Source organism: Artemia franciscana, chromosome 21 (genome assembly GCF_032884065.1).
Source record: "Artemia franciscana chromosome 21, ASM3288406v1, whole genome shotgun sequence".
NCBI classification, from domain to species: Eukaryota; Metazoa; Arthropoda; class Branchiopoda; order Anostraca; family Artemiidae; genus Artemia; species Artemia franciscana.
The window spans coordinates 23,467,025-23,490,238 of record NC_088883.1 but is presented as its reverse complement, the minus strand read 5'-3'; the positions used below and the strand labels follow the sequence as shown (position 1 = coordinate 23,490,238).

The following is a 23,214-nucleotide window of genomic DNA, read 5'->3' as shown; positions in this document are numbered from 1 at the left end:
TTATTTAGCTTTTGCTGCTTATTTAGCAGCAACACTGTCAATAGCCCAAAAATTACTGCCTTGAAAAAACTAAAGGTAAATAGGAACTGTGGTAAATACAATTAATCAGGCTATCCCCAAAATAACATCCAGAAAAACAATCCCTAAACACACTCCTAAAGTATGGTGGACAAAAGGGTGCCAAATTACCCTTAAATTACCTTAAATCAGCGAAATAAGAATTAAATCCTGTAGAAATGCTGGTTAGTGATGATGATGGTTGGACGTCTCAACAGCATCCCACTCAGTTCGCCATGGCTTTGATGACCATTTTCCATCAACGGCTCTTTTAAAGGCAGCAGTACTGGGGGTAGTGACCGCTTCTTTGGTGAGCAAATTCCACAAACTCACTATTCTATTAGTGAAGAAGTTATTGCGTAGTCTAGTGGCAGCTCTCGTCTGATATAGTTTCCGAATGTGTCCCCTAATTCTCGGCAGACTGATCAAGTTGATATGGCTTATTTATTTGCTTTATTTAAAGGCAGCTAGGAGAATATGCCTAAAAAAACATCTCTCTGCTACATATTTAAGTAAACAAACAGAGGCTAATCTCAAGAGAAGTATAAATAATGCTAAATATAATTACTGGGATACTTTTACAAATAGTCTATCCAGAGAAACATGGTGAGCCAATTATACATAAACTCATAAGCCACGTCTGTGGGAAAAGAGCTACTATATACTAATACCCATTACAACAATGATAACGAAAATACAAAATTATTTGTAACTTTTCTAAAAAAGGCTAACATCAAGTTATAAAAGTATCATCACCCCAATTTCAATAAATCTGATATACCAGCCTCGCCCAGGATCTGAGCTGTCCATTCTCAGTTCATGAACTGAATGATGCAACTCAACATATTAGGGCTAATGCTACTTGTACCTACAATAATATATACCCTTCATGGATAAAGAATCTCACCCTTTCTTACAAACAGGAACTTCCTAATTTCTTTAACCATGCAAGGGCCACATCCACATTCCCCAATATTTGGAAATGCTCATCTCTTCTATCAGTATTAAAGAAAAATAAACCCAAATATGACCCTGGGTCTTACAGGCCTATAATGCTTACTCATGTGCTGGGAAAAGTAATGATTTACCATTGACTGCTATTGTTGAGAAGAATAATATGATACCTCATACCCAAACTGGATTCAGGAAACACCACTTCTCAACAGATGCTTTTATATTGTTAATAAATGCAATAAATTAATCCCTACCTAAAATCAATGTCCTAGCTGCTCTGTTCTTAGACTTTGAAGGGGCATACAACAATGTTAACCACCAGATACTTTTAGTTAAACTTGCAAGTCTTGGATTCCCCCCCCCCCAAGCTAGTATCCTTTATCAAATCTTTCGTAGAAAATCGAATGAAGGATGCAGTCCTGAGCTGCCTCATCTTCTCCCTATTTCTCTGTGACATGAACCTCCCACGCACAAATTTAAAATATGCCGATCTGGTATTATGGGCAACTGGCAACACCTTTGAGATTGCACATTCAAAGTTGTAAAATTCACTTTTCCAATTTGAAAACTTTTCTCAAAATTCTGACTTACCCATTGCAAATTTATCCAGACAAATTTACAAAATTGTGAAAAATAAAACAAAGAATGGAAGGGGGCAGGGGCATAATTTACTATGGGGTGACTGCCCCCTCCAGACCTCAGTTGCTTAAAAATACATTTCTAAGTAAAACAACTATGAGGCTATATTTGAACAGAGTATAAAAAAGGTATTGAGTAGTATGTTCACCTTATTTGTTGGTCAGTAATGTAAACTGTCCCAAATTAACCCTTAGGTTACCTTTGACAATCTTTGTTTTACAAAAGTGACACTTTAAGAAGTTGATATAGTGGAGCCTATTGATCAAATGAGCCACAAAGGAAAGTGGCTTGATATACACAATACTTCATGACTGACATAAAGACATTTATTATGAACACATTACTCAATTCCTTGTTTTTATGTTTTTTAGAATGTAATAATGAATTCACTCACAAAATCACCCCCTCCCTGATTATAGAAACTGAAAGAGAACATTAGCAATGAAATTCTTACTTTACATTATGCAGTATTGATCTATTAATCAGATTATCATCTATACTTCAATTATTATCCACTTATAAAAAATATTAGAAATAATATTTGGTAGATAACACACTCAATTGCACAAGAAGGTAAATTCCAGACTGTGAATATGTAGAATGGTTTAATATAGGGGATATAGCGTCTGACTGCATTGGACTAATAAACAAAGACATTATTAGAGCTAGCTCATATATGGGACCATCAGGAGGGGAGATGATTTGTTAGTGAATTAATTATTATTTTCGGAATGAATATCAAAAATGAAATTGATTAGTTCACCTTCTCGTTGTTTCAGTGGAATCTTAGAAGCATAGCTAAGCATAAAACACCCTGTGTAATGAGTCAAACAAAAGTGAAGAACAAAGACAGTTGCATTTAGATGACTTGTAACAACAAGGATCAAAGCAAATTAAAAATAAAAGTTTAAGAAAGGGTTGCATATTGCAGCAACCCTTATATGTTTCTAAAATATGTTTCTGCAATATGCAGAAACATATTGCAGCCATAATAGTATAATGCCAGCACATTGAAACTATTGAGGCACTAGGTTCTCATTGCTATAAAATGTTTAGCATGGTAGTACTTATTAGGATAAATAAAACAAAAAAATTACTAGATTATATTTAAAAAAAGTTATAAAATAAGCAGAAATTATTTTTTGTATGAAGGGTTTCCCCACTCCTTAATACCTTGCTCTTCATGCTTGCACAAGCTTCTAGCACTTTAAAAAAAACTTTCAATTTTAATTGAACGACCTTTGTGCTTCAGTAGTTGTTCTTCAAAAATTGGGACGAGCAGTAAAACTAAAGCTTAAAAAGCATGGCATTGAGGGGAAGGGGAGGTAACTCCTTAATATATGTGATTATCTCTGCTTGTTTTGAGTTCTGATGTTGTTCCTTACTTTCTTTTTTTTTTTTTTTTTTTGGATAGCTTTTCGAATAAAGGCGGTAATTCTGGCTCAACTCTTCTTGAAAAATCCCCCCTCCTTAAGGGAAACTCTTCCATGGAAAGCTCTTCCCACGTAATTTCCCCCCCACACACACATACACCGTAAAATTCTATCCGAGCAATCGCCCCCTCGCTGAGAATTCCCCCCCCCCAACCCGTAAAATGTCTTGTGAGTGATTCAGTCTTAAAAATTCTTATTAGCATGCATTCAGTTTAAAAAAAAGAAAAATTCTAATCGTTTTTCCGATCACTCCAGAAATCTCCCTGTTAGTGGAATTTTTGTTCTAGAAACCCAAACCCGCTGAAAATTTTCTCTGGAACATCTCCACTTGCAAATTGAGTTGGCAAAGATAAAGCAAGACAAATACCTAAATAAAATTTTGTATAGGAATTCTGCAAGTCCCCCCAATATAAAATCCTCCCTTGAAATTCCACCGTCAAAAATTTTCCTCCTTGGGGAAAATTTTCCCCTTGGAAACTCGTCCCAAGCGCAAAATTCCCCTCCCCTGAAAAATGTCGATATACTCTCGAATAACAAACACTAGACATAAATTATGTGCAAATTTAAGAAATTACAGCCACTTTCCCATGGGCTGTGGATGGTTATGTTACCTGTAAAGGTATGGTTATTGGATCCCTCAACTATGATGAATAAAATGGCTATCTCAAAATTTAGATAGGATGACTCTGGGGAAAAGGTAGTGTGGGAAGGGGGCTAGCTGCCCTCCAGTCTTTTTGACTACTTAAAAATGGCACTAGAACTTTTATTTTTCGTTCGAATGCACCCTTTCCCGATCTGCAAGGACTATAAATTCAACACGATAACCCGTGGGAAAAACAACAAGAAAAAAACAAAAAAACACGTAGGCCTATCCATGATCTCTTCTGGCTAAAAATGCAAAATTCCAGATTTTTGCATATACTACCTTGAAATTTTTACAGTAATTTTTATTGAAATTTTTAAGATTCCTGGGGGGGGGGGGTGTTTTGCCCATTTTTTGAAGATCAGGCAAATTTTCTCAGGCTCGTAGGTTCTTATGAGTAGCTCAAAACTAAACTTGATGAATCTTATTTGTTTGGAATCAGTGTAATGAGCTGTTTTTTTATGTATCTATTGGTATCAATGTAGTATTTGCTGTTAGGTAAAGAGTGGTATCAATTAAAAAAAAATTAGGGGAGGGGGAATTATTTTCAATATTTAGTGTGGGTTAAATGTTGGTCTGGTTCAGTATTTTCAATAAAAATACAAAAAAAAACATTTTTCTGGTGGTTTCAAATGCATTAACATATTGTGAAGTAGCTTTTCTTTATAGAGTTCTGGGAAAAATTGAGTGATAGCAAATGATAGCAAACCAACAATTTAAATATTAATAATCCGTTCATTCCCAAAGACAACTGCCCCACTAAAGGAAAGCAGCACCTTCTTAAGCTGTTTGATGCCAGTGATTCTAGCTTATTTTTTGCTGATTTCTTATCAACATTTTTTTTTTTTTTTTTAATGTGGTGCCCGCTACTACCAAAATTACATATATATATATATATATATATATATATATATATATATATATATATATATATATATATATATATATATATATATATATATATATATATATATATATATATATATATATTCCTTAGATACGCTCTTTTGACAATGTACATGCACAGAGCGTCTTTTGATTTAGTTCAAATTTTCCTTCAATATTATAAATGTTGTCGTTCGGTAGTAGTAGTGTGGTAGTTATAGAAGTATAGGTCCCGGCACAGTCCCATCAGACGCCGAAGATAGAGAAAAGTATCTTAAATCTTTCTTATTTTGTTAATTTATGATTATTATTAATATATAGATGTTTAAATCTTAATTGATATGCAAAGTTAAGTAATTATGAAATTATTACCACCTTTAGCACAGTTTACAAGGTAGATCTAGAGAAGATTTTTAATCACATTAAAAAAATGTTGATAAGAAATAAACATTCTAGACATGTTTACAAGGCAAATTAATACAAAAAAGACATTTTTCTAGTGGCTTCAAATGCACTAACATGTTGTGAAGTGGCTTTTCTTTTTAGAGTTCTGGAAAAAGTTCAGTACTTGAAAGCTTAGTTGGTCAGTCCTTTTTGCCCAGAGGAACTGGTATAGTCACAAGATGTCCTATTGTTTTACAGCTTATTCACGTTTCCAAAGAGGGCTCTGACTACAAGAGTGAAGAAGAAGGTAATTTGTGTTTATATTGCAGAAGAAGAAGGTAATATGGTGTTACATATCAGTATAGATGCATATGAAGGCCGTATCCATTTTTTTTTTGGGGGGGGGAGTATACGAAAAAAACCCTCTAAAAATGCATAAAAATTTGTTTATATCCATTTTGTTACGTTTTTACAAGTTAGACAAACATTTCAGGAGGGGGGTCAAACCCCTAAACCCCCTCCCTCTCCTAGATACGGCCTTGAAACATTTATAATAATGGAATGTGTTATGCTTGAGTTATGAATCAGAGCTATGGTAGTTTTGTGTATGAAATTTAGGGCAAATTATGCCCCTTCTTCATTTTAAATTTGCTCCTTACTTGCATTAAAAAAAGAAAACGGGTATATGTTTATATTAATGGATTATTCAGATAGCTAAGAAACAAACTTGGCTCCATATACAGAATTGCATCCTGAATCCAAATTTGACATTCATTTGCGTCGGAAATTAACTTTACCCCCACCCTTATATATATATATATATATATATATATATATATATATATATATATATATATATATATATATATATATATATACACACACACACATATATATATATATATATATATATATATATATATATATATATATATATATTATATATAGTATCAGGTTATATATTTGCACACTAAGGGGGGGGGGGGTGAAGTCTGTTTCCGACACAAATTAATGTAAAATTTGGATTCAAGATGCAATTTTGACTGTAGAGGTAAGTTTGAACCCCCCCCCCCCCCCTTAATGTGCAAATATATAACTTGAATCTGTATACATATAGGGGCGAGGGTAAAACTCATATCTGACGCAAATGAATGTTAAATTTCGATTCAGGATGCGATTCTGACAATAGAGGTAAGTTTGGTTATCTCTTTGGTTATCTGGATAAGCTGTCAATATAATCATTATCCAAAAAGAAAGTTAATTTAATTTCCGATTGTTCACTTTCTGTTGGATTTTAAACGAAAGTAATTTTTATTTCTTATATATACGGTATTTTTCTGCTTAAATTGCACATTGACGTCAGAAATCTTGCGTAAATGCGGCATTTAGATTACTTACTGGCTTATCGTAAAAGCATGTTGTTTCTCTTATCATATTTTCCTCTTGTAAGGGTTGTCAAGAGCTGTAAAAAAATATCAAGCTATAGCTTTTTTTGATGTTTACTTTTTTTCCTTTGTGTATCGACTTTTCATAAATGTCCTTTGATTTGATTGCCTCTGAGGCTTTTGTGTTGACAAACATTTATACATTACTTGCATTAATAGCTTACATTACTTGTTCTTTACTTGCAGTAGATAAAAAACACTTTTAAATCCAATTTCTGTTTGTCTTAAATTTGCCGTTATTCAAAAGGCGAATAGGTAAATTATTTGAAAATGATAGAAAAAGTAGAAAAAATTGGATATGGATCAATAAAAAAAAAGAGTTGTTAACTATGATATCTCTGCATTAAAAATATAAGATAATGGTCCTATGGGAGAAATGTAGGCACGCCTATTTTAGTCGCAAAAACTGAATAAAAATATGTAAAAAATGAAAGAACAATTTTTTTTTGTACCATTCTAAAAAGGAAGAATGTATATGAAAAACAAACTTTATTTATAAATGGAAGTTGGTTTAATATTTATGTCCTGTTTGTCTTTTATTAGGTTTGTTTTCTACAAAATAATACGTCCAAAAAAAAAAGAACAACAAACTTTAGAATCTGGTAATATTAAACTGAAAATAGTATTTTGACTATAAACTGAATAATCTCTGGCTCCTAAAACCTATAGTTTGAAGCTTCCTTGATAGTTTGAAGAGTTTCAACTATACTAAAAACAGCCTTTGTTTCTCCTACTAATTTACATATCAAGACTTGCTCAGTTTGCGTTTGTGGTCGTTAGGCGATGGTCAATATTACTGATCTCAAATGTTCTGCAGTTGCTAATGCTAGACTGCCATATCTGGAAGACATATCTGTTTTTGGATATATTTCCTATCAAACATGGTGTTCGAGATGATAAGGGTGTGAATGCTGCACAGTTTCATGTGCCTTTGTCTGTTGTCATTGAATCAGTGCGGAGTAACTGGTCCAATAACTTGCCGCTATAACACTTGGCTTTAACACGCGGTGGCTTTGAGGTCAGCCAACATAATCACAACATCATGGGGCGAGGCCTTAGACAGTTCGTTGGGCAAGGCTGAATGGAAATTATATTTTGTTTTCGTTTCAGCTGCATTTGTTGGAGCCTAACAGATAGGGATTGTCGCTTTTCAATGCTTCCGACTGAGATTAGCACTTATTATTCTATCTGAGATAGGATGGAATGGCAGTTTACAATTCTTTGACCTATCCTTGAGGACTAGCACAAGCGCGGTCTTTCTGGTATTTTGCTGGTCTGACCACAGAAGATGATGTACCTCACTGATGGATTCAGCTCCGTTCCCGTATTACATCTAGGGTGATAAATCGTTTAAGTTCCATTGCCAGAAGTGATGTTCCTCTGAGAAAATTCAAGGTCAAAACACTCCAGGTGGCAATACGGCGGCTACTTTAGAGTAAAAGATTTTCATGACAGTCATTTTTGGTCCAAGGACAGACAATGGTATTAGTTGGATAAAGGAAGATTCTTCATCTGAGGCAGTTTTTACGCTTTTCATTGCGATTAGTTTCAGGTGGAAGGTTGCAAGCCCAAACAACCCTAGGCCTGGGATTTGAATAGAGCTAGTTAAACCTAGATACGCTCCCTGGGGTGGGCTCCACCTGCCAGTGAGGTTGAGGTCAGCCTTTTATAATGTAGTATTTTGTTTGGATAATCCATACCCAGAGGCACATGATTAGCAGAGCCTTATCCTGGACAAACCCCATCCTTTAAAATTACGTGAAGTTAAATACCGAAGTTATCTAGTTTTTGTTATACGTATCGTTTTTTTCTTTTTTTTTGGGGGGGGGAGGGGGAAGTCCACTCAAAAGGTTTCAATGAAACGCTTGACAACTACGGTGCTTCTCATTATGTTTACTAGCAAAAAAGTATGTAACATTATTCGTTCTTGGGTAGGTCAAAAGTAGATGGGAGTAACGTATTTATCTTGTAGGTCTATGGGTATGTTAAAATTTAATCTATATTCCTCCATTCTTCTCTCTCTTGCAACCCCTTCAACCTCTCCTCCTCCAAGCATAAAAAGAGCGATTTTGAATCGCTCTTAATTTTGATTTTGAAAGTTCTTAAGAATTATTCAAAATTTGTAACATCTTTGTATTATATGTTTCAATATTTGTGGGTGTTAGTCACAAACTGGCATGTTCTTCCCTATTTTGTGAATTTTATCGGTGTTTTCTTGGTTCCCTGTTTTCGGTTGATGGTGAATCTTATTAGAAAATGACCCTATTCAAGTGTGTCTTCGTTGTACTATCAAACAGTTCGTGGTAACGAACTGTAGTAAGGAGCGACCCGGCTCAATAGAAACCAAAACTTAAAAAAAATGGAATTTTGATACCAATAGCTATATCAAAAGAATCGCATTTTAATGCTGGTTTTAAATATACAAGTTTCATCAAGTTTAGTCTTACCCATCAAAAGTTACGAGCCTGAGAAAGTTTGCGTTATTTTAGCAAATAGGGGGAAAGATCCCCTAAAAGTCATAGAATATTAACGAAAATCACACCATCAGATTCAGCGTATCAGAGAACCCTATTGTAGAAGTTTCAAGCTCCTATCTACAAAAATGTGGAATTTTGCATTTTTTGCCAGAAGACAGATCACGGATGCGTGTTTATTTGTTGTTTTTTTTTTTTTTTTTTTTTTTTTTTTCCAGGGGTGATTGTATCGACCCAGTTGTCCTAGAATGTTGCAAGAGGGCTCATTCTAACGGAAATGAAATGTTCTAGTGCCCTTTTTAAGTGACCAAAAAAATTGGAGGGCACCTAGGCCCCCTCCCACGCTAATTATTTTCCCAAAGTCAACGGATCAAAATTCTGAGATAGCCATTTTATTCAGCGTAGTCGAAAAACCTTATAACTATGTCTTTGGGGACGACTTACTCCCCCGCAGTCCCCGTGGGAGGGGCAACAAGTTACAAACTTTGACCTGTGCTTACATATAGTAATGGTTATTGGGAAGTATACAGGCGTTTTCAGGAGGAATTTTTTGGTTGGGGGAGGGGTTGAGAAGAGGGGGATATGCTGGGGGAACTTTCCATCGAGAATTTGTCATGGGAGAAGAAAACTTCCATGAAGGGAGAGCAGGATTTACTAGCATTATTTAAAAAAAAAAATTAAAAAATAAATGTGAAAAAGCTTTTTCACCTGGAAGTAAGGAACAGCAATAAAACTTAAAACAAACAGAAATTATTACCCATATAAGGGGCTCACCTCCTTATGATACCTAGCTCTTTACGCTAAAGTATTTTTAGTAATTTCAACTATTTATTCTACGGCTTTTGTGATTCAGGGGTCATTCTTAATGAATTGGGATAAAATTTAAGCTTTAGTGTAAAGAGCGAGGTACTGACGATGGGGCGAATCCCCTCATATATGTAATAAAAACATGAGAATACAAAAGTTCTTGACGTAAGCTAATTTATAAGTTACGTAAATCTTTTACCAATAAAAAGATTCGTAAAAAATTAAAAGTTCTAGTTGCCTTTTTAATTAACCAAAAAATCGGAGGGCAACTAGGCTTCGCCCCCGCTCTTTTTTTCTCAAAATCATTCGATCAAAATTATGAGAAAGCCATTTAGCCCCCCCCCAAAAAAATATGCAAAATTTCGTTTTGATTATTCCTCTGCGGAGAGCCAAAATCAAAACATGCATTGATTCAAAAACGTTCAGAAATTAAATAAAAAAAAACGAGTTTTTTTAACTGAAAGTAAGGAGCGACATTAAAACTTAAAACGCACAGAAATTACTTCGTATATGAAAGAGGCTGCTTCCTCATCAACGCCCCGCTCTTTACGCTAAAGTTTTTTACTGTTTTAAAAAGAAGAATTGAGAGAAAGAGTCAAACTTTAGCGTAAAGAGCGGGGCGTTGATGAGGAAGCAGCCTCTTTCATATACGAAGTAATTTCTGTGCGTTTTAAGTTTTAATGTCGCTCCTTACTTTCAGTTAAAAAAACTCGTTTTTTTATTTAATCAGTAAAAGAAACAACTTTATCCTTTTTGGTATCTTCTTATTTTTGTTTCATTCAGTTTATAAGAATCGTAAAGAAAATTTTTGCTTTTTATTATTTATTTTTCTTCTTCTTTCTTTTATTTTTTCTTTTTCTTCTTTCCTTTGCTTTGTTTCTTTTGTCTGATTTTCTGTAGGATTGATTTAATTTATATATTTATTGCATTTTACTTATTTTATGAGTGATATTTTAATCCTCATAATCGTTTTTTTATTTAGTGCTTAGTTGAAACAGTCTTCCCCCTCCTTTACAAGCCTAAGAGCCTTTTGGGGGAATAACATCAGATTTTTCGTTGCATATTTAGTTAATTATGAATAACTCCTATCTTCTACTTATAAATCTAACTTCTTTTTTTAATTATTTGATCAAACGCTTATAATTAATTTCTGATCCAAAATATAAATTAACTTGCATAACTTTTGTTTTAGGTACGGGCGATTATGATGAGTGGGCCAGATTTTTGCACACAAATACAGTTTTTACAGACTTCAACAAAGTTCAAGAAGAGATTCAAGCATACACCAATAAAATTGCTGGAAGTAACAAGGGAGTTAGTAGCGATGCTTTATACTTGAAGGTATATTCTCCAAAAGTGGTGAACTTAACGTTGGTGGACCTGCCCGGCCTAACAAAGGTAATTTTTGGAGAAAAAATACAATGACTATCTGGAGATAAAACAACCATGGTAACTTGGAAGTTAGCCAAGATAAATTTCTATTTGTGAAACTGATCCAGGCTTGAAAACTACTACTGCTACTCCGAACAACTCACTGCAGCAACAAGCCGCCTGAGACCAATGGAGCTATGCATGCTTCTCTCCCATTCTGATCTATTTAAAGCTTTCCTCTTTTCACCCCCCCCCTTCCCCAAGAAGTTCCTGTTTCCAGTTACTCTTTCTTTACAACATCATCCTTACCCCAATCGGGGATGACCTGCTTTTGGTTTAGCCCTAGACGGTTGGCCGACAAGAACAATCTTTGGCAGTCTGTCATCCTTCATTCATTCCTATGGAACTTGCAAATTCCCTGTAATTTATAATAAAACAAATAAACCATCTTATTTGAATACTATATAAAAATAAAACAATAAAAGTAGACGAAACTGAAATTTTTCTATATATTTTTACAGAGACAGGTGTAACAGCTGTTACTTAACCTTGCGGGAGCGAGAATCGAAACCCGGGTCCTGTATTGGAAAGCTTCCTGGAACTTTAACTTCCAGTTAAATCAACCCTAATTGAAGCCATTGTGAATTCTGCATCTTTTCAATGTTTTTATTCTTTTTAACGTTTTGGACTTTTTTGACATTTTGACTTTTTTTTTCTATTCAATCTTATTGTAAAAGATATATTCCCTGACTATATATCCTAATATTATATATGTACCCTAGACAGTTTGCACGCAATAGGCATATTTCCTAGTATATTCCCTGATTTAAGTATATTTTAACGAGGTAAATTCTTGGACTTGTACCTGGATATGATAAAAAACGAGTTCTTTTCTTGGGGGGGGGGGGGCAAACAACTGGATTGTAAAGAGTTCGCTGCTGTGCTATCTATTTGCAGAAAAGTGATAGTTCGGGAATAGAATAGAAGTTCGGGGATTCAAAATTCGAGTTTTCAGGGATCTCCCTGAGAATTTTGCAAAAAGCGGAGCGGCAAAAGCGCTTGGGCCGAGGGGCGCCAAAAATTTAAATCAGGTCCTATTAATATTATTGAATTAATATTATTATTTTAATAATAATTCATTTCGATTCAATAATATTAATTATTAATCGTTTCTATTATTAATTTTTAACATTAATTCATTAATTGTATTAATATCCTTCGATAATTCCTCTGAGAACAACTAGCATGCTCATTAAAAATAATGTAAATTCGACTTCTTCTACCTATTCATATTCGTGGTCCCTATATAACCTACTTCTGATATTCATAAAAATAAAACGCTCAAGAAAAAAATACCTCTAAAATCCTATAAAATTTTGGGAATTACTTTGACATGCATAAAAAACTTCCTAACTACGACAGAGCACATGCGCGGGATTTTGTCTCGGAAGGGGCAAACATTTAAGAGGGATATGAAAAGCACGTGGTATTGTGGGCAAATGATTGCGTATTCCCGTCACCTGGTGTATATCATGGAACATCTCATGCGCCGTACAATTCTGCCACACTTGGCCCACTAGTCAAAGTGCTTGACACAGTTCCGCCATACTTGGTGTGCGACACCTGTGTAAAGAATTTTTGAGAGCGGGTAACCCTTCGATTGTGAGGAAGAGTGGAAAAGTCTTAGGATTCTAGAGCCACAAGGCCTGAACTTCCACTTCCTCTTCATATATTCTATGCTGATCAACCAGCCATAAGAAAAGTAAGCAATTATTACTGGAATTCTACTTTTTTTTCATATAAAAACAAAGCTATCCTACAATAGAACTTAGTAGTCTTTATTTTTTCTTTGTTTTTGACATGGAATTGTTGGGCAAATCTTCTCACCTGCACCTCAAATAGAAACTAAACTTAGATCCGTGACACGTGATTAGCTTTATAATATGTTTTTCGTTACTAGTTTTAAAGTCTGAAATCCTGAATAACAGATGATTAATAGACAGCTGTTGCGTCAGAAATATGGAAGCTGTTCCAGCTATCTACTAGTGAATTACCCTTAGTTCAATATAGATTATAGCAATTGATCATTTTCCTGATTTTCATTGGAAAGTACATCCTCTTTGGTCTTTTGATTGAAAAAATCGATAAAAAACTGAATTGAACCAACATTCTCTAGATTTTGAAAAATACATTTTGCCACCTCACCTCACCCCCACCTGCATGGAATGGGGATTTTGATTCTTCTCCCTTAGATTTCGAGAAAAAAAATGTTATTTTCATATTAACACCTTTTTTTGGTATTTCTATAGGAAACAAGAAAAAATTAACCCCCCTCCTCCTGCTTAAATTTTTAAATATATTCCCCTCTCCTTAACATTTTCATAGATTGACACCACCGTTTTACCAACAACTAAAAAGAAATGGGTTGGAAAAACATATTGGAAATGGACTGACGATACATCGATTTCTTTTGACTAGACAGGAACTTCCAACTTTCCTGTCTCGACTTCCCTGGCCAATGAAAACGATTCTATTTGAAAGAGAATGGCTTTTGTTGGCTGTAGGTGATTCCAATATATTGAACACTGTGTCAGTTACAGTAAACAGCAAAAAGAGATAAAACTAAAGAAAGAAAAAAAAACGAGACTACGGCCAGAAAAGAGATGAAAGACTAAAACAATGTAGGTATTTCGCCTTTATGTAAACTAGGCGTCTTCAGCACAAGATAAAAAGAAAAAAACACTAAACTAAAAAAATAAAACAACCACCAAGATTTGTATTTATTAATATTGGTGGTGGTTTTATTTGTTTTTAATTTGGTGTTTTTCTTTTTATCTTGGGCTGAAGATGCCTAGTTTACATATAGGCGAAATATCTGGGTTCTTTTAGTCTTTCATCTCTTTTTTTTTCATTGAATTTTATCTCTCTTTGTTGTTTGTTGTCATGGCTGGCCAGTTCGGTTTAAGAACTTTCACTAGTTACAGTAGTAAGTACCTTCATGATTTATTACAGGGGTGGAATTTTTGTAGTTGGCAGGTGTTACATTTTCATTTAATAGCAATCAAAATCAAAGTTTAAAAAATCGACGAGAGAATCTTTCTTGAAATTTTACGAATGCTTGTAGAACCTGACTCAGCTGAGAGCAAAAGAGTATGTTCCATTCAAGATCGTATCCAGTGGGTTAATTACCAGGGTTGAATCCCCTTTCTACAAAATTGTTGTGCGAATCGCAAAAAAGCTACAGAAATACACATATAAATTTGTTTTTCGAGTTACGGCCTTTATGCCATTTTATGGCTACGGCCTTTATGGCATTAGAGACCACAGTATTTTCGTATTTGTGCTGTTCTTATGTGGAAGTCATGTAATTTTTAGTGTTTATAACCCGTTTAAATATAACAGGTTTTGATTCAGCTTATAGTCCTTTAGGCGGAAATAATTGAAAATTCTCAATCAGTTAAAAAATATTAACTACAACTTTTGTAATCTATTCTTGTTCTCTTGTGATTTTGTTTCAAAGTTTTTTTTTTTTATAAATGCCAATAGTTACTGCCACTTATTATACTCGGTGGGCGGGGTTAACTGTAGTCGACTATTGCAAATTGTTTGGAACGAAAATAGTAAGAAAGATGGAGCCAAATGCCGGTAAATTTTGAGGGCCAGAATGATTATAAATAATTTTTGAGACCACACTGGCTAATCATGACAAAACAAAAAGTCACAAAGAAGAGAGAAACGAGAACAATAATAATTCAACAATAAGGGCCAGTGAATAAGTTCAGTTTCAGTGTTTATTTTGAGGTTTTGTTTTTATTTGAGGTTTTGTTTTTAAAAGTCCTTTGGACTTTTATTTGTACATTTTTTTTATGATTCAGCACTGAGGCACTGATTTTTTCTTTCGTTTTTTGCTGGCTATTATTGTCCTCGTTTCTCTCTCCTTTGTGGTTTTTTGTATTGGAATGATTATAGTGACTTTGGGTGGAAATTGTAACAGGGTTGAACAGCCTTGTCAGGGAAGTAAATGCGAGAGACTCTAGCCCCCCCCCCTACCCCCGCCTAATTCCGATTTCTCCAAATACCTGAACACTTGTAATTCGAATAACCACATACAATTTGTCATGTATTATTGTGCCCCTTCAGATCCTCCCCAAACAAACCTCCAACCCCCTCCAAACGAATTTCTCTGTACGTGCCTGTGACTATTGGCTAATACTTAACTTGATTGGGCAATGTGATTACCTTTTAAAATTAATCAGAGTTGAATTCGATTCAACGAAATATAGTTAACTAACAACTCTGCTTTTTCTTCCCTTTTAACGTTTTATTTACCAGAAAGTGAACTAAGAAAGTTCACCAGGCTTTTGAAAATAGAACTGAAAGTTTGGGAGGAAGTTGCTAGAACGTGAGCCGAAAAAGAAATTAGGAACAGAACATCAGGTTCAGGAAGATAAGGCCTGAAACAGTCAAAACAATAAAGTAGGCCGATATCATATGGACTAACAAGAAATGAACCATTTTGTGAAAATTTTACACGTCTCATTTCCTTTTGCAAGAAGAGAATCAAACTCCAGAATAAAAAAAACTGCCTCTGAGTAAGTGCTTCTAATAAACAACATCATCATTCCATCTGGGAAATTCGAATGAAACATCATATTTTGAAAGAGTTTAATTTTACCATTCAAACCTTTTACCATGGAGGCAAACATGAGTTGTCAAATTCAAATTTTTTGCCAACAATTCTTTAGAGGTATCTAACAGTGAAGAATTTTTAATAGTAGTTTCATATTAAACTTTTCTGTTAACTAAGAATCCGTTCGTCAAAAAAAAAAAAAAAAAAAAGGCTCAAAGTTAACTAAGAATTACAAAAAAACCGGCAAAATCTGTTTATTAGTTAACTAATAAAGTAAATAAAACGAGGCTCAGGTATTGTAACTTTTCAGATAATACCTTCTTGATTAGGTAATGCAATTGTTATCGATGGCAAAAAATGTAAAAAAAAGCTAAATATTTTTGGGATCGGAGATCGAATTGAGGTGGAGTTGGGATTGGAATCGAAAATTTTTCGGCGTCTCTCGTCACCTATAAATTCTTATGCATTATTTTGTTTCTATTATTAATCTCATAAGGATCCACCTACGCAATACGATCCAGTTTGTTCTTTTTAATATGATGACCTCAGTAAAACAGGAATCTACGAATTCCATCTGTATCTTGTCTGTCCACTTTTTTATTTGAAGAGCTGATACGGGGAGTGACAGACAAATATGTTGAAATTTTTCCTTGGCCTATAAAAATTATTATTCTTTGATGGATTCTGATAGCCCTCAAAGATGATAGGCTTCACTATATTTAATTATCTAACTTGCAGTTATAAACTGAACAAAAACACGTATCAATTTGTCGCTTGAAAGGTGTGGTTACGCGAGAGTGGAGCCTTTCCCCCGACGTTTTGAGTTTTCCTATAATTTCTCAGATACTGAATAAATCTCCCGAACATACTCAAGAATTGGAGTTAGGTTAATCATAATGAAGTATACCACATATGATGACAATATAATACTTTGTCAACAAAATTATGGAAACTACTGAAGAAAATTATGGAAAGGAGGCCACCCAGAGCGCATTATGTTAAATATCTAACCTAACCACCATAGATATTTAATCAAAATATACCTGCATCGTATTTTTATTGCATATTTTATTGCATCGTTATTCTTGAGTGTTTTTTGGATGTTTAACAAGTATATATCTTTATTTCCTATATAACTTCCTTGATTCTAGCATATTTTGATAATTACCCTACCCCACCGCCGAGCTAAATTCCTGTGCTATGTGTCTCGATCTGACGAAAAAATTCGCTTTTTTGGGCCCAAATAGCCGAATTGTTGGAATTTTGAACACATTTTGCTGGCACATTTTCCGGAGGGAGATCGCACTGCTAGTGAGTATTAAATCCCATACGGACAATGTTTCTAGGTTTAAATGCTACTGTTCGTAGTCCTTGCTATCCTACAAGTGGGGCTCAAAAATATAAAATTCTAGTCTTGAAAGTTATGAACTGAAACAGTTTCAGCTGTTTATCGAATTTTCTTAGCAAAAAAAAAAAAATTAAAAAAAGCCATAAACAATATATAAATGCTTAGTCTAAAGTAGCAAATTTACAGTTTTTGTTAATACTACTAATAACTCACTACAGCAACAAGCCGCCTGAGGCCAACACAGCTACCCACGCTCCTCTTCAACCCAATCTATTCAAGACCCCCTCTTCACACCCTCCTATGAATTTCCTTTTCCTTTAAATCCTTCTTTATTACGTCCTCATACCCCAGACGAGGACGACCTGTTTTCCGTTTAGCCCCAGACGGTTGGCCAAAAAGGACAATCTTCAGCAATCTGTCATCCTTCATCTGCAGAACGTGGCCTAATCATCTTAACCTTTCTTTCATTATAGCCCTAAAAAACGTGATTGAACCATATTTTTCATACAACCTATTGTCTGAAATACGGTCAGTCAGATGGGTACCCAGAACAATCCGTAGACAATATCTCTTTAAAACATCTAGTAAATTTTCATCCGCTTTTCGAAGTGCCCAACAACTCCCCCTTCTTTGTACGTACCCCAGAATGTTTTAATAAGTATTCTTTTTAAAGCTATCTTTAGTAAAGAAGAAACTGACAAATTAGAAAATGGCAAATTTTCTAGGTTCCAGTCGGAGATCAGCCTGAAGATATTGAAATCCAAGTCTATGATCTGGTAATGCGCTATATTTCGAACCCAAACAGTATTATTTTAGCAATAAGTAGTGCCAACACTGACATTGCCACTTCAGAAGCGTTGAAATTGGCTAGAGAAGTGGATCCAGATGGCAACAGAACCTTGGCTGTTATCACCAAACTGGATCTTATGGATACTGGTAAGCTGATTGAGATTTTTTCCTGATAACGTAATTTCCATCTGGAATTTTTAGTTAAGATTCATCCTGAATACAATGAAATAAAGGAGTTTTAGGAATCATATTTAAGCAAATTATCAGCTCCAAGTCATTTTTTTAGTTTAGGAGCAGTGTCCCCAGCGCAGTGCAATTGTAGCGTTTTGGTACAATATAGAGGTCCTGTTACAATACGGTACGTTTGGAAATTCTTCGGTTTAGTACAAATTTCCCTCTACATTTTGGTTTTACCCGCTGTTTTTTTTTTTACTCGGATATCTTACTCTGGAAGTTTTAGTTTCTCTTTGTTACAGGAAATTTTCAACTAGCTTTTTAGATGGTACAAATTACTCTTTCGCGGAACAATTTTACTCGGAAAACTAGTACAGCTTATTTAAAAGCGTTGACAACGGTGTTGAGCTTTGTTTATAAAAGTAAAGAGGCTCTTGACAAAAGAATACCCAATGTTTGGGCTTGTGTAGGACAACTCCGAATATATAAATAATATTCATAATATGCAACATAACAACAACGTTTATAGATATAGGTATGGGTTCAATAAAAAAAAATATATATATAACCATAAATTGCTTGAGAGATAGCCAAAATCTAACAATGTAAAGCCAATAAAGGGCACCATAATTCGTAGCACCTCAGGTAGATTTTTACGCAGCATATGAAGGATTGTCTCCCGACCACATCACACACACTCACCGGAATCACAGTCCGCACATACGTATAGAAAAACTAAAATGCGCTATTATCATCCGCGGTCTCCTAAATTGAATGATTTCTAACACAGTAGCTATGACACTCAACTATCGTTAAAACTATATTAAGAGATAATATAATTTTTTGTGAGACTTGCTGCTTATTTGTGTTTAGGTCATGTACTGCGCATGGCAGATGTCATTCGCTGTTGACACTGTCGATGTCAACACTAGACATCGATGTTGTTGTGGTCAACCTCAGCCGCTTTGTTTCTGTGAATTGGAGCTCGCTTCAACAATCCATCCCGAAATTAGTTCATCAAAAATGCTCGGGATTTTTTTATAATATAATTTGGGGGTAACACAGTGGCAATACGGGACCCAGGGTTTATCCTGGCTGCTGCAGGGCCGACGAAGAAGGTCCCGTCAGTCTAATATATTCTCATGAAACGTCATTTGATACCCCATGCACCATAGATGGCCCAGGAGGAACTGTTTATTTATTATTATTGTTCGGATTTATGGTTTATGCTATTGTTGACTATTTGTATGATTACTGTTTCGTATTTTTGTTTGATTTATTGTTTACTATTATTGTAATCATAATAGGAAATTATTTTGTTAGTTTGCATTTTCTCTTGTTTCTGTAGTTCCTCCTCTTTTCCTCCTGTGTCTCAATCTCCGTTTCTTTCCTTATTGTCACCCTGTTGATAACCCATTTCCATTTCCTTTTTTTTTTGTTTGGAGGAACACTATATAACCTATTTCAACCTCCAATTGCACAGAAAGAGAGTTGCAGTGTTTTTTAACCCTAAAAATAAATGAAAATTTATTCCGAACAGTGTTAGTGTAAATGTTCTTTTTGATATTTTCTTCAAGTTTGTGATTAACTACCTTCTTTTTTTCTTGGATTTAGTCAGTGTTGCCATTCATTTTTTTTCAATTTAATGCAAGGTTTGATGATGAGACATTAGGTTAGATTAGATTAGTTGTGGTTTGACGAGGTTTGGTTGGTTTAGGTTAGCTTAAGTTAGGTTTTAACCCATTTCTGGTAATTTAGAACCAAATTTAACCTAACCTAAAGTAGCTTACCCTAACCTAGTCTAAACTAACATAATCTAACCTAACTTTAACTTTTACCATCATAGGTTGCAAAAAGACTGAAAAAGCTGACTCGCAAAGCAAATTGAATCGGAACAGAAAAAAAGGAATTTCGAACACTCATCGGTGAATGTCGACATTAACTAGACTCCAGACATTCACCCTAATATATATATATATATATATATATATATATATATATATATATATATATATATATATATATATATATATATATATATATATATATGTATAAATAAGTTGTCTGTGTGTGTGTGTGTCGAGTGACGTCATGTTTGTGTGTCGACTGACGTCATGTTTGTCGACTGACGAAATTACAGACCGGGACATCGGGACACAAATGACGACCGGGACATAGGGAATATAAATGACGACCGGGACACTCAAAGAGAAAGCGACCGGGACACAAGGAATGTTCGATTAGAAATCACCATCAACAAAGCACCGGGACACAAATGACGACCGGGACATAGGGAATATAAATGACGACCGGGACACTCAAAGAGAAAGCGACCGGGACACAAGGAATGTTCGATTAGCAATCACCATCAAAAAAGCACCGGGACACAAATGACGACCGGGACACAGGGAATATAAATGACGACCAGGACACTCAAAGAAAAATTACAGACCGGGACATTGGAACACAAATGACGACCGGGACAAAAATGACGACCGGGACACCGGGACACAGGGAATATAAATGACGACCGTGACACTCAAAGAGAAATTACAGACTGGGACACCAGGACACAAATGACGACCGGGACACAGGGAAACAACTACAACGGGGACGCCGAGGGGCACAGGGGGATATATAAATGACGACGGGGACACAGGGAATGTTCGATTAGCGATCACCATCAACAAAGCTCAAGGGCAATCATTAGAATATTGAGGTATAGATCTGAATACAAATTGTTTTTCCCATGGACAATTACGTGTTACATGTTCAAGAGTCGGTAAACCTGACAATCTATTTATATGCACAGGCAATGGGACAGCCAAGAATGTTGTATATTCGCAAGTTTTACGTAGTTAAATATATATATATATATATATATATATATATATATATATATATATATATATATATATATATATATATATATATATATATGCACAGGTGGGACACAGGGACACAACTACAATGGCGCGTAACGACTTACGCACGCGGGGGGGCTTGGGGGTCCGCGAAGCGCCCCCACCAACTAGATGTTGGGGTGGCGCGAAGCGCCACCCCAACAGCTAGTTGATATTTATATATATATATATATATATATATATATATATATATATATATATATATATATATCTTTATGGTTGATTGTGTATGGCTATGCTGTTTGACCTATGTGATTGTCTGGATGAGTAGGGTTAAGGCCTCATTCAAGTGCTGGTCTATATTAATCACTTATTTAGGAAAACAGTCTTCCTTTTCTCCTTCTGTCTCTTTTTTTTATGTGTTTGTTCTGTAGCATTGGTGAGTTCTCTTTTCATAATATATATATTAAAAAAAAACTTTAAAAAACGCATCAAAAATTTATTTATATTCTTATTCGTTACGATTTTATGAGTCAGACTAACATTTCGGGAGGGGGGAGGGGTCAAAATTTCATCATGAATGGGGATTAAGAAAATTGCCCATATTCCACAAAACCCTAACATATCTCTGTGAAATGCAGATAGTGGGAATATAGGAAGTCGCTTTATCTAAATTTATTTTTAAGGAACTGATGCAATGGACGTTCTCTGTGGAAGGGTTATTCCGGTGAAGTTAGGCATAATCGGCGTGGTGAATCGGTCCCAACAGGATATTGTCAATAATAAGAAGTTCAAAGAAGTTTTGAAGGATGAGGCATTATTCCTTCAGCGGAAGTATCCGACGCTTGCAAGCCAAAACGGGACACCTCACTTATCTAAGACGTTGAATAGACTTCTATTGCATCACATTCGGAAATGCCTACCTGATTTGAAGGTAATTGGATTAAACCCCTATCAAACGTTTGCTTAGCTAATAATTAATTTTTAGCCAACATAATGGATTAATCAGGGTTCCTTATAAAAGAGGATGAAAATTATGATTGGTTAATAATTAGTTAATAAAATATTTATTCCAAAAAATTGACTATCAAAAGCCCAGATTGATGGAATTTGCATTTCATTGTAAAAAAAGGCGAAATAAAATAAAAGCCTAGTAAATTGAAAAGAAGGGAAAAATAACTTGATATCAAAAAAATAAAATGCCTAAAAACGAATATTCATATACAACTGTCTAAAGAATACATTAATACATAGAATACATAAGCATAGACATTCAGGTTATCCCTAGACATCGATGTCTAGGGAAAAATTATTCGTTTGAAGAAAATGTCCGTTGGAATGCTCCGCCCTCGCTTTTTCTGCTCTGTGTCGGTAGGCATGCCAATACAATATTAAAATATTGTTGTAATGGGAGGGGCTCTATCACCACTTACGCTAAAAATAAGTGTAAAACAAAGATATTCCCGGGAGTCAAGAGAGATTATATATCAATTTTTTAATTTGCCCCCCTCCCACCCTAGACATTGAAATTATATCCCCCATAAGTTTTGTGAATTAAAATCACTGGGTGGATTGTCTCTGCTTGGTAATACTGGGTATTAGGGCGAAGTCCGAGCTGTCATTAAAGAACCGATCACTTCGGGTTTTTAAACCTTCTAAAACGAAATTAATTTCTGATACTGTCATCTTCTAATCTAGACCATAAAAAATAAATAATCCTTCGTTAAAAATATTTTTTTCTTTTTTGTGTCTACTATTTTGTCTTACTTTATATTGTGTAGTTTCTTATCTAGATGTTTTAATTGTTTTTATTAGTGAAAGGTAATTCTTGTCGCGTTATGATATCTCCAGACTTGTTATCTCATATCGAAGCCATTTGCAGTATGTCTTAGAGTCAGGCGTGGATCCAGATTATATTCTGCTTAAGCCGCGTTCACACGCGAGCTTAGCTAGATATCAATGTCTAACCATCGCTTGGTCGATGGTCGATATTTTGTAATTGTGATTGGTCGATAATGATTATGGCTGGTAATTGAGGTCCCCCTAATCATGGTTGTGACTTGGACTTAGTATTTTGACGACTGAGGGTCTTCTCCCGTCTTATATGCTGTGTTTTCTTAAAAAAACACGAGATGCAGGGCTGTTTTATCTTCTATTTTCTACGAGTCCTTGCCAGTGTTGTCAAGCTTTGTGAGGAAGTTCGCCGGTTTTTTTTTTACCAAAATTGTACTATAAAAGATTCTTTGTAGGATTCAACGTGAATTTCAGTTTCAGAGAATAACTGAAAAACTAGAATGAACTGAAAACACCTTTTTTT

At 34.9% G+C, this 23,214-nt stretch overlaps 1 protein-coding gene across 1 annotated transcript in view; it reads left to right on the top strand.

Moving 5' to 3' along the window:
* Nucleotides 1-23,214, top strand: part of LOC136040856 (dynamin-1-like protein) — a 93,873-nt gene that overhangs the window by 8,660 nt on the left and 61,999 nt on the right. Inside the window, exons 2-5 of the mRNA XM_065725233.1 lie at nucleotides 5,158-5,302; nucleotides 10,914-11,119; nucleotides 17,796-18,006; nucleotides 21,584-21,831. Coding sequence (XP_065581305.1) covers nucleotides 5,158-5,302; nucleotides 10,914-11,119; nucleotides 17,796-18,006; nucleotides 21,584-21,831 — 810 coding nt within the window. The remainder of the gene's footprint in view (nucleotides 1-5,157; nucleotides 5,303-10,913; nucleotides 11,120-17,795; nucleotides 18,007-21,583; nucleotides 21,832-23,214) is intronic.